This window comes from Hordeum vulgare, chromosome 7H (assembly GCF_904849725.1).
Source record: "Hordeum vulgare subsp. vulgare chromosome 7H, MorexV3_pseudomolecules_assembly, whole genome shotgun sequence".
Taxonomy (NCBI): domain Eukaryota; kingdom Viridiplantae; phylum Streptophyta; class Magnoliopsida; order Poales; family Poaceae; genus Hordeum; species Hordeum vulgare.
Genome location: NC_058524.1, coordinates 543,705,029 through 543,721,173, shown reverse-complemented (window position 1 = coordinate 543,721,173; position 16,145 = coordinate 543,705,029). Strand labels below are relative to the sequence as shown.

Below are 16,145 nucleotides of genomic sequence, written 5' to 3'. Positions count from 1 at the left end.
GATCCAATTTCTCCATATTTGTTTTTGCTTGCAGCAGAGGGTCTTTTGTGCCTCTTAAAAACCCAAGATGAATCATCGCACCTCAATGGAATTCGAGTAGCGCCGACGGCTCCGTCGGTAAGCCACTTGTTATTTGCTGATGATAGCCTGCTGTTTGTCAAAGCTAGTTCTGATGGAGCAAGTGAGTTGTTTGTCTTAATGGTAAACTATTGCAATGCTTCGAGTCAAAGGATAAACCTTGCGAAATCCTCGATTTTCTTCAGTAAGGGTTGCCCGTCCTCTTTAAAAACTGAGGTAAAGAATGCTTTAAATATTGCAAATGAATCTCTTTCTGAGCGATATCTTGGAATGCCATGTGATGTGGGAAACTGCAAGAATGGCTCTTTCAAGTTTCTAAAGGACCGCATGTGGAACAAGGTCAAGGGATGGATGGAAAATATCTTGTCAGTGGGAGGAAAGGAAGTTCTCATAAAATCGGTCGCACACGCAATTCCAGTCTACTCCATGTCATGTTTCAGACTATCGCGTGGTCTGTGCGAACACATTAACTCATTTATCACAAAGTTCTGGTGGGGCAGCAAGGAGGAAAAATGGAAGCCTAGTTGGGTCTCTTGGAGCACGATGACACAACCGAAATATTGTGGAGGCTTGGGGTTCCGGGATATTGAGCTGTTTAACCTTGCGCTCCTCGCAAGACAGGCATGTCGGATTCTGATGGACCCAGGGTCTCTAAGTGCTCGCACACTGAAGGCCAAGTATTACCCTACGGGGGAATTTTTGCATGCCAAACTAGGTTCTGCCCCTTCCCAGATATGGCGGGCCATCACTGACGGCCGCAACGTGCTCACGCAGGGGCTGATCCGGCGGATAGGAAATGGTCAAACGACGAGCATCTGGCAACACAACTGGCTCCCGCGCCCCTCGAACATGAGGCCAATTGTGAGCAGAGTGGTGATGCCTCCTCAGATGGTGATCGAGCTAATTCTGCCCAACGCAGAATGGAACCGGGCCTTAATCGACAACATATTCCTGCCAACAGATGCCGCTGCAATATATTCTTTCCGTCTGTGTACACAGAAGATTGATGATTTCTGGTCATGGATGCGTGAGAATCGAGGTGTTTTTTCAGTCCGATCTTCTTACCACATGTTAGTTGATACCAAGATGAGGAGAGAGGCTTGGTTGGAAGGGAGAGCTGTTTCTTCGAACACTGACAGAGAAAAACAGTCATGGGAGATGCTGTGGAACGTGGATGTTCCCTCCAAGTTGAAAATCTTTTTATGGAGATTGGCTCAGCAATCTGTCCCAACAACGCATTTCTTGGATCATCGGAACATGTCTACTACTAAATGTTGTGGCCTATATCGTGCCGAGGATTCTTGGCAACATTCTTTGCTTCACTGCACAGTCGCCAGATGCGTATGGGCTCTTCACGACCAGGATCTTGTGGAGGCGTTGAACACTACTACGGAACCACAGTGGTTATTCACGATCCAAGACATGCTTTCTTCACAATAATTCATCTTGGTAATTGTAATCCTATGGGCACTTTGGTACGTGAGACGTCAGGCGCTCCATGATCATATTTTCTAAAGCCCACTATCTACATACAATTTCATCTTGAAGTATATTCGGGAACTCGAGGAGTGCAGTCCGAAGAAAGTTTCGAGGGGATCTCCATCGTTAGCACCTGTGTAGCCAAGATGGATACCTCCTCCAGACGGAACTGCAAAAATTCGAGTCTATGGAGCCGTCTCCAAAGATGGTAACTTTGGTTCTTTCAGTGCAGTTTCCAGAAACTCTCCAGGGACATACTTGGGCGCTTCTGTTATCAAGATCAATGGGGTGACGGATCCGGTGACACTCGAGGCGTTGGCGTGCCGCGAAGCACTTGCTCTTGCTACTGATCTAGACCTTGCACGTATCCTCGTTGTGAGTAACAACCAAGGAGTAGTAAACGATATCAAAAACTGCACGGGGGGTGCCTACGCCGGCACCACTAGGGAGATTGCGGAGACAAGGGATAGTTTTGATAGTTGCACCTTCATCTTAGAAGGTAGGGCCACCAATGTTGAGGTACATAACCTCGCTAAGCATGCTTTCGGTTTGGATTATGGGCGTCATTTGTGGCTGTTAAACCCTCCAAACATATTTTGTATCCCTACGAACATTATTGAACAATAAATAAAGCGTGTTTAGACTCAAAAAAAGTAACGACCTACACTTTTTAGTACGGAACATCAACATATTCGGCTGGACTATTCTCACAGGTTTGGAAACCCTAGTTTTTCTGTGTGTTCCACTCATAGTTTTTCTATATGGATAGTGTTTTTTTGTGCTTATTTTTTGTCATGATATTTTATCAGAAAGTTTTAAATTTTTTCACATGAAGTTTCTATAAATTCCTAATTTGTTTAAAAGCGGTGATCATTTTTTTCAAATCCATGACCTATTTTAAATTCCTGAACTCCTTTCTAAATTCATGAATATTTATAAAAATAGTTATTTTTCTAAATATATGAGAATATATTTTAAAAACCATGAACTCTTTTCAAATTCGTGACCTTTTCAAAATTGAGGAACATCTTTTAAATTCATATACATTGTTTCAAATTCACGAACGTTTTCAGATTTCATGATTATTTTACAACCCACAGTATGATTTTTTTAATTCATAAAAGACCTGGGAGTCTGTTTTTCTATAAAAAATGGTAGCTACTGTTTTTTCTAAAAAAATGTACTACAGTAATGTTTTTTGTTTTTTGTGGGGGAGCTACTGAATTTTCCGAACAAGCGAGCGAGCGACCATGCTAATGGGCCGGTCCAGACAAGCACGCGCGTGAAGCCTTGTAGAGGACCTCTCCTCTAAAAAAAAAAAACGCTGTGGAGGAAAATTACAAGTCGCCGGAGGACCAAACCTAGCCGCCGGCGGACGGCCGGAGCTCTCCAGTCGCCACGCCGCCGGATAGTAAAGAGGAGATTACGCCGGCACACTTCCGAGACTTGCCCCAGCCGCCCACCGCGGGAGGCTCCGTCGACGTTGGCCGTCGCGACGGCCCTCCGCCGCTCGCCGGCTCCTTCCTCTCTCGTCGCCTGTCCAGGAGGCAGCCGGGGAGGCCCTCCGCGGCTCCATGCCGACCGCAGCGAGCGCGCGGAATTCCGCCGGACAAGGTCGTTTTCTTTTCTGGCTGTTGATTAGAGATGAGATGAGACTATGAGGAGCACACATGCTTAATGCTTTGCAAAAGTTGTGTACAGTACTTAATTTGCTATGTACTCATTTGCCTCCATGTAAATGCAAGTAAAAACTATATGTTTCTATAGTAATCTGGGAAAATTTCAGCAGATGATGGTTTTTTAATCAGAAGGGCGTTTTAATTTTCTCACCGTTAACTTTGAGCCCATCATCTCCCAATTTTCTGCTGAACATTATCTGATTGCTGGATATTGATGGAAAACTTGGCTCACCATACTCCTGATTGCTGGATATTGATGGATTTCCTGTAATTTCATAGGTAAGGGTGTATGTTTGAACTTTGAACACTTTTTGTCCTTTGTTTCCTCGTAGTTTTGGTTCTGAGCAGTTTGTGTTAGCTGCTTGGAAAATAAGTAGGGACTGATGCAGGAGAACTTGCTTGTGGTTTCTTTTCTCTTAATGAAAAAGGAACTTGCCCCTGATTATCGAAAAAATGTTTGAACACTTTATTGTTTTACAGAGATGTAGAAAAACCGCATAAAGCATGCCATGATGCATCTGATATTTGATAAGTGATATATCTGGATGACAGGAATTTGTTTGAGGCATGCCATTTGTATATTTCCATCTAATGAGGTGGAATTTATTTGAACTGATAAAGATATCAAAGGCAATATAAGTCAATGTCAGTAACACCGTTTTTTTCCATCACCTTCAGCCTATGGTAATCTTCCATATTGTGGATTTGCCAACATCAATCCAATTCGCATGGATGATCCTTTTGTGCTACTAACAATGTCAGCTGGCACTGCTTTCAGATCCACAAGTGCATCGAGGTTAGTTGGAATTCTCTTTTCTAGACTGATTGATACCATCTTGTCACAGTATAATTACTAATGCACTATTCTGTTTGGCCTCCGATTCAAGCCGTACTAGCCAGCAAGAACTCCCCCAAGCCTCTTTGGCATTCTATGTGTCAGGGTGTGTCCTGTTGGTATTGCTATAAGGATGGAGAGGGAGGATGGTTCAGAGCTTGTTTTGTGGACGGAGGAATTCCTTTCGCAGGAGAGGGGCGGCCACATTGTGCATTGCTACTGGAAGACGCCATGGGCGTGTCTCACCTCAGTCAAGGTTACAGAGCGGAGGTTCAGCCACATGCTCTAGGCGTGTCAGAAGACTTCCATGGGCCACAGGGATGCGGTGGTGTTGATGGTGGGCAGGGGATGTTTGCACGTAAGTGGCAGTTGCACTGTGAAGGGGTGGATTGGCTTGGCTCCTTCCTTCCAACGAAGCCCGGGCCCCTCACCTCAAGTAATTCCCACCTTCCCTGTTTATTTGATACATGAATTTATCTGGCACTGAGCACACCATATGATATATGTTATGTTGAGTAGTGTTTTCCAGAACATAAACACTTAGCCATAAATATGTTATGTTCAGCAGTGTTTCTAGACATAGTTCACCACATCATAAAATATGTCTAGATAACCGGCCAACCCTATTCTGACAATTGGCGTTTGCTCTATAGCGAAGCACATGCTTTGTGCTAGTAGAATATAAAAAAACTCAACTGTTGCAGTTATTAACAACATCGTTCTCCTCCCAAAAAGAAATTTAGAAGATTGTAGGTAGGAGCAGGAACTTGATGGAATGCTTGGCTCTGGTTTGTCAAGAGCCTATGGATGGGGCAATGGGAAGAAATAGAAGGGTGGAATGAAAGAGCTTTCTGGCCCCATGAAATTAGAAATTTCATTGTTCTAAATATCGGTCAGTTAATCTTCATCTCGGTCAGTTAATTCGCTACTGGGTTGGTCTTAACTTTGTAGGCTTTGGCACAGAACCAAACCTAGTGTCACCAGGGACAAAAGCACTTGGGGCACTAGACACCACAGGATCACCGCCGGCAGCTTGTCGGAGTCAGAGGATGTAGACGTGTGATGGAGGCCGAACTCCCTCCCTTTAGGCTCCTAGGCTGAGGGGAATAAAAGGAGCAAGAAGCTCCACACTGTCGTCATTTGAGATAGATTAACAGGGCGTCAGAGGCCAGCCATCAACTGCCAAAGCTGAATCGTTTAGGACTAGGGGAGGAAAGCTTCGGTGGGCAGCGCATGCACGCCACTAACAATGAGCTCCAGGAACGAATTGGCTTCTTGACAACCTGTCGGGGATTCGATCTTTCCCCCTCCACCTTCCCCCTTCCTCCACCATGGTGACTAAGAGAGCAAACATGGAAAATAAACAAGCTCTAGGTCTTGTTAGCGTTCGAGCAAATGAGCTAGAAATGAAGGACCCAGACGTGGTCCTTAGTCCTTACTTCGCAGGGGGGAGGAGCATGCACCCATGGTCTTGTGCAAATAATGGGAGATGGTTACTTTCGATTTATTCAACCATTTGGTTGGCGGCCTATTAGTAGGACTGGTGATGCATGAAGGCTCACTTATTTCTACCTTTTTCTTCCCAAGGGCGGTCTATGTGGCTTTTATTTACTTCGTTGAACCTTGTGATGCTTGGACCTTGTTTGCAGTAGAATAATTAATAATAGGTTGTGCATTACCTTATACAGAGGCCAAGGGCTTTCCCCTTCTTTAAAAGGTAGCCTTCCTTACTCATCTTGCTCCCACCAATGGAGTGCCGCGAGTAGGAGGAGCATCACTGTCATGCACTGGCCACCGCTCATATGCGCCGGTGGCTTTCTCCTAGCCGGCACAGCGCCACACACCCCTGTGGTAAACCCTAGACTTATGCACAAGACCTACCTGTGGTCCTCTCTCGGGGGGGGGGGGGGCGAGAGTCACCACAAACAACTCTCAACGGAGGGGCTGGAGAGAAAAGAGGGGGAAACGAGATCCGCTTAGCAGCCGTTCTGGTTTATCGAATTCACCCAAAAAATTATCTTCACTATCTATATACTAGTACAATTTCTTTGCTACTGAGTAAACTATTGCTACGGAAATGTTCATGTATACATGTGCAGATCAGATGGACCTGTTGGTCCGTCCGTGCACTGTGTGATTGATCATCTTCTCTGGAAGTTGAGCATCTTGATGGAGAGGCCGAAGGCGACAGCGAAGAAGATGGCGAACCCAGCAGTGACAACGGCTACAACTCCCAGGAAGTCGTGGCGGAATCCGAAGAAGCTCTTGAGGAAGGCGTTGATGGGCTCACCGGTGTCCTGAAGCGGCTCCGTGAGGTCACCGAACTGTGAAGCCACCAGCCCATAGAGCGTCCACGACACCGGGCACACCCATGAGTACCACCTCCACCACACCGGCATCGTGGGTTGTGAGATGACGAAGCCCGAGAAGAGGTTCCACACGCCATAGAAGAAGGACGAGACGATGGAGGCGATGTTGTAGCTGGGGGTGAGCCCCACGGCAAGCATGCCGTAGTAGGTGAAGTAGAGCAGCGTGAAGTACATGAAGTAGAGGTACCAGCAGAACTTCTTGGCGTCCCACTGGAAGCCAATCATGGCGTAGACGATCACCCCGTATGCCAGCGACTGCACCAGCACGTAGGGGAGCTCCACCACCACCTGTCCGAATGCGTATGGCAGCGCTGAGTACATCCCGGCCGCCCGCTCCCGGTAGAAGACCGTCCGCTCCACGGCCACCACAGGCTGCACCGACGAGGCGTAGGAGATCCCCATGAAGAGCACCGCAGCGTACATGGACCCCATCGCATTAAACAGGTCCTGCGTCCTCGATGTCTTGCCCCCAAGTTGCCAGAATATGGTGCCGAACATGAGCGCCACGACGAGGGAGAAGAAGAAGCGGACAACCGTGTACTGAGGGTTCCTCCAGTAGGACAGGTGCTGTTTCCACAGGCACGCCGTGCATTGGGTGATGGAGCTTTGCGAGTACTGCGTCGGGAAGTAGAGATCCTTGGAGCCAGCAGGGGCCCTGCTGATGTCCCTGATCACGCTCTGGTTTCTCCTGCAAAATTACATATCATTGTTTGTCAATGCCAGTCATCATATCTCCATTCTAATCCTTGAGCAAAAATTGAAAATTAATGACTACTTACTGGTACAGCTCTGAGTTCTTGTAGACCTCTGTGAAGCTGACACCTAGTATATCTTCTTGTGCCTGCGAGGTCACTTCCAGCATCCAAGTTGCCGGATTGTACCCTGGTTTGATCTTGCTGACCCGTTCGACTCCCTGATAAAATTAATACCAGCAAACTATTACTATCAATCAAAGCCAAAAAAAAAAAAGAAATTAAGGAGGAAATTATGAAAGATTGAATGAGAAGGACAAAACTTCAGAGAAGGACGGCAAAGTTACCTCAAAGTATTGGATGAGATCGCGCGACTGGTGCCCTAGAGGACCCACATATATCTCTTCCCCTCCCCTCTTCATCAGGAACAGCTGCAGGACCAAAAGAATGTCAGGATCGTGATAATTTTAGAAACATTTATGAAAATTGAATTTTCTAGTATAAGCAATTTACCTCATCGAAGGCTTCGAAAATGTCGATGCTAGGCTGGTGGATGGTGCAAACAACAGTCCTGCCTGTGTCGACGGTGTTCCTCACCGTCCTCATGACAATAGCCGCGGCCCTGGCATCAAGGCCAGAGGTAGGCTCATCCATGAATATTATGGAGGGGTTAGCAACGAGCTCAACCGCGATCGTCAGCCTCTTCCTTTGCTCTGTTGACAGGCCGTTCACTCCAGGTAGTCCAACAAGTGCATCCCTTAGTGTATTCAGTTCCACCAGCTCCATTACTTGCTCTATGAACATCTGTTAAAATGATGAAATGGCGTTGTTCAGCTCAGAACAAGTGTAATGTATCCCTGGCCTGAGTGCCCCAGCTGAACAAGGACACACATATATACCTTTCTTGTTTCCGACTCGACATCGGAAGGCAGGCGGAGCCATGCAGAGTAGACCAGGGACTCATACACCGTCACGTTCGGTGAGTGGATGTCATTCTGCTCACAGTAACCGGAGATACGAGCGAAGGTCTCCTGCTTCTTTGGGTAGCCGGAGATTGAGATGTCACCTTCGATGTAGCCTCCAGTCTTCCTGCCAGCCAACACGTCCATCAGTGTGGTCTTGCCGGCGCCGCTGACCCCCATAAGTGCTGTCAGGACTCCTGGCTTGAAACTGCCACTGACTCCCTTCAGCAGAAGCAGCCTATCTTCATCAACACCTTGTGCTTTCATTTCCTGTTATGCAACAAGATTTTGACATCAAGTTAATTAGTACTTGTACTTCACATGATGTTCTTATGCGTTGGAAACTGAAAGCTTTAAAATTTTGGCATTACCGCAGGCATGTCAACAGAGTATCTCATGTTGTTGAAGGCAACAGCAAGCGGTGCAAAAGGGAGGACCATTCCCTTCCTACCACTGTCGCCTGGGGCGGCAGAATTTCTCCTTGACCTCGAGTTGTTGATGTTCCCTACAAGAGAAGTTTGGCCATTTAGATGACATGTTGCCAGGATCATGTCCAAATCCGGTCATTACTGCAACTGGCCTTACCTGCAGCTGCAGAGATAGAGCCAGCAGGAGTTTCGCCGGTGATACTGGCATGCTTCTCCTTCAGTGCATCCTCTGAAAGAGTTTGCTGTGACTTCCCCAGCGCTGCATGTTATACAAGAAATGGTCTCAGATCAAGTGGTTGATCAAAATATGCATCGCAAAATTCCAGTCTAGAAGCTTTGGATTACATACGTTTAAGGTAGCTTAGAGCAAAGGTGAAGAGGATGTTGAACAGGACGACGTATCCCAGGAGTGCCCCAACGCCAATCCAGTACCATTTTGCTTCAGTGAACATGCCCCTGGACTTGAGCACATCTATTCCTAAGATACTGTTGGAGCCCTGGAGAACCTGCAAAGTGGTTTTGACAGTCAGAACTACAGTACTGTGTTATGTTAGTGACCGATACTGTGGAAACAACAGCTACATACCCGTTGCCATTTTTGTCCAAGGAACTCGTTTACGGCAATGGCACTCATGGCGTACTGAAGCGGCGACATCCAGTAGCCCCAGATCCACCATTTCTTCACGTCGTCTGTCATGAACAAACAAACGAAACCGGTTGTCACTAATCTTCTCCCTAAAATTTACATTTCAATGACCAAGTGAAAAATTGGTTCCAGGAGCATTACGATGCGACAGGACGAATCCACTGAGCACCAGCATCACAAAAAGTGCAAAGGACGCCAGCGTATTTGCAACAACCATGGTTCTTCCCAATGCTGCGATAAACCTGAACATTGCTGCAGCCATCTGGTTGACAAGCAACAGCAGCAAGTACTGCTTGAAGAGCCTGCAAAAAACAACAAGATAATTAATATTGGTACCTACTTGTAGGATCATCAGTTGTCTGTGATGTTCTTCTTGTTCCTCCAGAATTAGAACAGCAACACGTATGGTTTAACTGTTAGTCTGCCTTAGTAAGATGATATTTGACGCATACCTTCCAACATCTGGATCGAACCCAATGACATAGTAACCCAGGAATACGGTGATGGAGACCTCGACGCAAGATATAGGTATCTTGAGAATCCAAGTTGGTATGGCATAAGCCCATGCAGGGAAGAAGAGGTAATCTCTTTGCTTGAAGAAGACCGGCAATTTTATGGTGGCCATAGCGAGCTCGGAGAAACCGTTGAACATGTGGGCAACCAGAGCAAAGAACAGAGCACCCATGAAGACAATGCCGTCGTTAACTGCACCATGGTGCATGTTTGTGCGCAGGAACAGTGTCATCACGATTGTTGTCATCATCAGAAGCTGCAGAGGTATTGCCATTAGTTCATCAATCAATCAACCAATCAATCAATCTCTTATAAGTATGAAGATATGCCTGAACTGAAATGGGAGGCTTTACCTGAAAAGCCCGGAAACGATAGACAAACATATTCCTTTTCATGAGCAACCACTCCCTCTCAACGCATGCCCGCAGCAACTCCGTTTTGCTGGCGCCATACTTCTTGGTTGTCAGTGAAGCAGGGTGGCACTGGCTCCTGTCAAAAGGGCGAGACAGCTCCGCAGACAGACTTTGGCCAACATGAAATGCCTGGAATGCACGAGCAAACTCCTTTACTGGGACGTATTGGTATCTCCGGTCACTCCTTGCCCAGTATTGTGGCTGATCTTTTCTTGATGTCACCTGTAAGTTAATTTCGCTGGTTTCAGTAACCAAAATTTGAAATGACCAACATCACGAGGCTTGGAAATTAGTAAACTTTGACAAAGGATCTGAGCTGACTTACTTCTTGCAAAAAGTCGGCGACCCCCTTCCGGTCGGGACATTTGAAGCCCATGAGTTCGAAGAACTCAAGCACATGTTCACGTGGCCCTTGATACACAATGTGACCATCCGACAAGAGGATTATGTCATCAAACAAATTATATGTTTCTGGTGCAGGTTGCAGCAAGGAAATGACAGTTGTGCCACCGAGGATGTTGGTGATTAGTCCAAGTGATTTCACTATCTGGTATGTGGTAGAGCTATCCAGGCCAGTGGAGATTTCATCCATGAACAGTGCTCTTTCCGCTCCAACCATCATCTCGCCTTCAGAAAATTTCAAGTAACCAAGGGTCAGCAAATGCTCAGTTCTGAGATTCTGCCATGACAGCAAGATGAGATGTTCATGGAAATTTGCATAGTGTCAGATTTCATGAAAAATTCTTGGCAATGAGATGTTCAAGAAATTTGGTATTTTTGTTCTACAAAATCCTCCAGAATTATACAGCCAGGACAATCAGACTGTCTAGGTTTTTGCAACACCGGACGTACCAGTTGTGACACGTTTGCGTTGCCCCCCTGAGATTCCTCTCAACATATCATCTCCAACCATGGTGTCAGCGCAAATGTCAAGCCCTAAAATCTGCAGGGTTCAGCATAACAGTCAGAGCTTAGCACATTGAAGAACAAGGTATTGTTGTTGGATTCAGTACCTTGAGGATGTAATCGGTGATGATATTTGTATCCTGACCGCCCACTGATATTGCCTTCATGTAGACATCAAGATCTGGGTCTGGTTTGATATTTGCAGCCTTCTCCCTTCTTGATAGCTCAGTTAGCATGTCTAGGACAAGTTCATCAGGAATTAGCACACAATCATAGTGTGAAGTAATTTGTCTCCAATAACATGATTAATTTTGAGCTCACCGTATCTACTTCCAATCCCCTGGCATCTGGCTGAGAAGGCCAAGGTTTCCCGTACCGTCATCTCAGCGATGTGGAGGTCATGTTGGGATATGTAAGCTGCTGATCTTTGAGCCACAAACTCGTTCATTCCATGCCCATTGTATGTCACTTTCCCGGAAACCTGGTTTATTTGGATCGTATCAAACAAGAGTAAATTTCCTGGAACTTTACAACAAGATTGCTGTCATCAGTTGAGTTGATTAATAAACAAGTACGCTGTTTAACCTTTAGATCAGAATCTAGTTTCCCCGCCAGAGCAAGAAGCAGTGTAGTCTTCCCTGATCCTGGTGGCCCTAGTAGCAACGTCATCCTGAATTTTGCATGAACACCGGACATCAGACCGGCAAGGGCAACTGATATATGTTGCTAAAGGACGGCAGAAATATGGAAAGTCGACAAATACTGAAGAATGTTTAACAGCAAAGTACCTCTTTGGCTTGATGATTCCGTTGACATCATGCAGGATGTTGATGGGTATCTTCTTGTTGGGGATTATATGAAGAAGATTGGCTAATGACTGAAGGAGAAGGCGGTCACAAACAAAAAAAAGGTCAGGCTTGAAGAACATTCCTTAGAATTCATGCTAACATATACAGTAGTAGCTTCAGCTCTCCCGTGAGTACCTCTAGACAATTCAGAGTGGTGTTGATGAAGGTCGGCAAGCCTCTGTTCCCCACATGTGCAAGTGCCTCGATGTTGAGGTGCTCGTATCGCACCTGTATCGTCGGAAAGTCGATCCCAACTCTGAAACAAACAAATGAGCAGGGATGAAATTTATGAATGGTAAAAACGTACAAATGTGTTGACATTCTTCATGCTTAATTTCTAACTAGCACGTGATTAGGGCCTTGTATTGACAAGATGAAATCTATGAATGGTAAAAACGTACAAATGTGTTGGGAAATACATTTTCACCCATTCATCATGCAGTATATTTTCATATTATATGTATGTTGTGGATATTAGTAAACCATTTTGTAAATCTGTTCAAAAATACGGAAGTTTGACTTAGGACGAATGAAAAACTTCAAATATTTTGGAATGGAGGAAATAGATAAGAAACTGACGGCAAATAGACGACAACAGTAGAGGGACAGACGCAAAGCAGATAGGTGAGTGAGAGGAGCCACCTGTCTATCCTCTGCTTGAGCCTGAGCAAGAAGCGCTCGTGGTCCTCCTCGGCGACGCGCACGAGCCGGTCGAGCAAGCGCGTCCTCTCCTGGAACCCGAGGCCGGCGACGTCGATGAGCCCGAGCCCGGCGCCGCCGCCATCGTCTCCGACGACAAAGCCCTTGCGGACGCGGCTGTGCGTGGGCAGCCTCTCAAGGGCCGCCCACATGAGCGCCTCCTCGTCGTCCTCCGAGCCCGCCCCGGCCGCCGACGACGCCCGGGAGAAGACGTCGGCCCCGCGCTCCCGGTACGAGGAGCGAGAGCCCATCCGCAGGCTCGCCACCCCCCACGCCGCCTCCGCCGTGTCCATGGCTAGCTAGCTGGCCGACAGCCTCCCAGAAAGAAGGACGGATCGATCAAGGTTCGTTAAGGACAATATATGCGCTCCCTCTTGACCGTCGAGTCAAGTGCTGTATGCCATTGCCAGCTTCTTGGCTTGCTGCTCAAAGTGGGAGTAGCCGGCGCGTAGATATAGGGGTCACTCGCTGGCCGTTACATGCCTGGTGGGGTGGGTTGGTGGCGGGAGGGAGGGAGGGAGCAGGCAGGGGTTTGAACGGCGGCATGGATGAGGAGGGGAGCAGGTGGACCGGCGAGGAAAAATGGTGGGTGGAAGCGCCAGTGAGCAGCGCGTGCGTGCGTGCATGGCTACCCACCGTGGCGGGGGAAGAAGGGGTAGGCGGGCGGGAGGGATGTTTCCGAGCGCAATTGAATATGAACGGGAATGTGGAGCACGCTTTTGCCGTGAGGGGGCGGAATCTTGTATTCCGACGGTGTTTGTTTATTATATTATGCGCTGCCAACCCTTGTTTTGTGGTGGTATAGAAGACTGAGTATATTCTTTTCTTTCTTTGTAGAAAACGGAGGACCCGCGCGACCGAATCATCATCAGGGTCTATGTAGCAGTAGCGCGCACACCAACCGCGCCGAGTAAGTCGAACAAGCAAGAAAAAAGGGCCCGAAAAGATCCGGCTGGCTTGACCCCGTTGCACCCGCCAAGAAATTATTTCGTCAAGACCATGTGCAAAGAGAGCTCCTGATCAGGGGATTAACTAATTGACGACGGCGGACCTGGCGTGATCTACCGCCACCTGTCCTGCTCATGCATCCGACGGACGCCTGCTCTGGCTTCCTCCGTGGGCTCTAGAGCACGTTCCAGTTCATGTTCACTTGAACCGATTCACATACATACGGCCGGATTTGATGCTCTGATATGAATTGGGATGGCACGGGTTTGGGACACTTATGATATCTGCCAACAGCGAGGCTTCTCCTTCTCGCAGGTCTGAGGCACGTGTGCAGTGGACTGCACGTGTGTGTGCTTAAGTTACTTTTAAGGTGTGTTTGATTGCATTCTCATCTTAGCTTAGTTGTTTTTTTCGTGCATGCTCATCTCAACACCCTTCTTCAGAAATACTCTTTTAATGCATGCTGGCTACGTTTGGTTGCAGGGATATCCTCCGAGGGACAGGGATATCCCTTCTATGCGAGGGATGCCACCTATTTGGATCCGAGGCGAGGGAGGACAGGGGCAATCAGATGCCAAGAATATTCCCTCAAAACAGGGGGGGGGGGTCGCGGCATCCACCCCGCGCGCTGTTTTCACTAGCCGCCGCTCCTCTCCTTCCTCCGCGCCGAGGGCCGCTCCTCTCCTTCCTCCGTGTCGAGGGCCGTCCCTCTCCTTCCTCCGCATCGCCGGCCGCTCCTCTCCTTCCTCTGCGCCGCCGGCCGCTCCTCTCCTTCCTCCGCGCCGAGGGCCGCTCCTCTCCTTCCTCCGCGTCGAGGGCCGTCCCTCTCCTTCCTCCGCGTCGCCGGCCGCTCCTCTCCTTCCTCTGCGCCGCCGGCCGCTCCTCTCCTTCCTCCGCGCCGAGGGCCGCTCCTCTCCTTCCTCCGCGTCGAGGGCCGTCCCTCTCCTTCCTCCGCGTCGCCGGCCGCTCCTCTCCTTCCTCTGCGCCGCCGGCCGCTCCTCTCCTTCCTCCGCGCCGAGGGCCGCTCCTCTCCTTCCTCCGCGTCGAGGGCCGTCCCTCTCCTTCCTCCGCGTCGCCGGCCGCTCCTCTCCTTCCTCTGCGCCGCCGGCCGCTCCTCTCCTTCCTCCGCGCCGAGGGCCGCTCCTCTCCTTCCTCCGCGTCGAGGGCCGTCCCTCTCCTTCCTCCGCGTCGCCGGCCGCTCCTCTCCTTCCTCTGCGCCGCCGGCCGCTCCTCTCCTTCCTCCGCGCCGAGGGCCGCTCCTCTCCTTCCTCCGCGTCGAGGGCCGTCCCTCTCCTTCCTCCGCGTCGCCGGCCGCTCCTCTCCGCCCTCCGCGTCGTCGACCGCTCCTCTCCGCCCTCCGCGCCGCCGGCCGCTCCTCTCCTTTCTCCGCGCTGCCGGTCGCTCCTCTCCGCCCTCCGCGCCGCCGGCCGCTCCTCTCCTTTCTCCGCGCTGCCGGTCGCTCCTCTCCGCCCTCCGCGCCGCCGGATGCTCCTCTCCTTCCTCCACGCCGTCGGACGCTCCTCTTCCTCTGTCACCAGCTGGTCGTCTCCATCCTTCGCACTGCCGAGGTCGCACCCTTATCCTTCATTTATATCCCTCAAACCAAACAAAACATGGGATAACACCACCCTTTCAACCAAACAAAAAAATGGCTATCCCTAACCAGGTGGTTGGGGATGCCCTCAACCACCCTAGCATGTCCTTGCAACCAAACACACCCTAGTGTATTTGTGTTAAGCTAGGATGGACTCATGCACCCTTCGTATACTCTACCAAACACCCAAAAATGAGTTCGAAAAGGAACTTTTAGACTCATGGACTCTTCATGCATCCTATCAAACACACTTAGAAGATGTTTTGATGCCGGGGTTTCTAAATCGATGGAAGGAGCACTAGTAGAAAATGAGGCTTTCGGCCGGAGCATAAAATAGCATTAGCCTCGGGTTGAAGTAAAACCGAGACCAATGCCAGACATTGGTCCCGGTTCGGGTTGCCAGGGCCTCGCGGGACAACAGTCTCGGTTTGGTTCGTCTCATTAGTCGTGGTTCGGGTCAAAAACCGAGACTAAAGATTCAGCGACTGACACGTGGCGTGCCGCGGAGCATTAGTCCCCGGGACTAAAGAGATGCCTATATATACCCTGCCCACCCTCTCCTCTGTTTTTTAGTTGTGTGAGGTGTTCATGCCATGCTCTTGCCACGCTTCTATGCATGCACATGAAGTGTTTGATGAAATGCCCGAGCCACACTTATAAGCTTTCTCCTCTCCGAGCTCGACATCTCCAAGCTCCATTTTCCTCAAGATTTGTCTAGGTTTGACGATGCACCAACTACACAAGTGTTCTAAAGGTTAGTTACTTCATCCTTTCATCTCTCACTGCTAGTTTAGCTCATTTCAAATGCTTTAGAAGTAGACTGGTTTGTGAGTTTTAGTGTATGAGTATATGTAGGAGTTCTTTTGATTTAGATGCGAAATCTGAGCTCATATTAACTTCTTAGAGTCTGCACATGTGTAGGGTGTCGTCCCGTGTCCGTCCTCACCATTGTCGATTGTCTGCGCCGATCTTGTCGCGAGCACCACCGTGGTGAGCCTCTTGTTCTTATCTTCTTTTTAAAAGAAAAAATCTTACTTGTATGATTTAGATAGATAC

At 48.7% G+C, this 16,145-nt stretch overlaps 1 protein-coding gene and 1 long non-coding RNA gene across 6 annotated transcripts; one reads left to right on the top strand and one right to left on the bottom strand.

Moving 5' to 3' along the window:
- The first annotated feature begins 2,857 nt into the window (after nucleotides 1–2,857).
- Nucleotides 2,858–14,072, top strand: LOC123407091. 4 transcript variants are annotated; one of them, XR_006612542.1, is made up of 5 exons: nucleotides 2,858–3,515; nucleotides 3,915–4,032; nucleotides 4,124–4,507; nucleotides 13,385–13,865; nucleotides 13,979–14,072. It is a non-coding gene; the product is annotated as an uncharacterized LOC123407091 (long non-coding RNA). The 4 variants fall into 4 exon arrangements; XR_006612541.1 differs by lacking the exon at nucleotides 13,979–14,072 and having other exon boundaries at nucleotides 2,858–3,171; nucleotides 3,347–3,515; nucleotides 13,385–13,880; XR_006612539.1 differs by lacking the exon at nucleotides 13,979–14,072 and having other exon boundaries at nucleotides 2,858–3,171; nucleotides 13,385–13,880.
- Nucleotides 6,015–13,004, bottom strand: LOC123407090 (ABC transporter G family member 44-like). Of its 2 annotated transcripts, none has more exons than XM_045100132.1 (20): nucleotides 12,491–13,004; nucleotides 11,984–12,104; nucleotides 11,789–11,877; nucleotides 11,586–11,670; nucleotides 11,322–11,481; nucleotides 11,108–11,238; nucleotides 10,947–11,037; nucleotides 10,420–10,721; nucleotides 10,035–10,316; nucleotides 9,621–9,937; nucleotides 9,280–9,470; nucleotides 9,109–9,212; nucleotides 8,872–9,028; nucleotides 8,680–8,781; nucleotides 8,466–8,599; nucleotides 8,032–8,364; nucleotides 7,646–7,936; nucleotides 7,480–7,563; nucleotides 7,220–7,353; nucleotides 6,015–7,128 (listed from the first exon to the last, which is right to left on the bottom strand). In XM_045100132.1, the coding sequence occupies exons 1-20, from the start codon at nucleotides 12,838–12,840 to the stop codon at nucleotides 6,213–6,215; spliced, it is 4,374 nt and encodes a 1,457-aa protein (XP_044956067.1). In that variant the 5' UTR covers nucleotides 12,841–13,004; the 3' UTR covers nucleotides 6,015–6,212. The 2 variants fall into 2 exon arrangements, with proteins under 2 accessions (XP_044956067.1, XP_044956066.1); XM_045100131.1 differs by having other exon boundaries at nucleotides 6,016–7,128; nucleotides 9,310–9,470.
- Nucleotides 14,073–16,145: the final 2,073 nt, after the last annotated feature.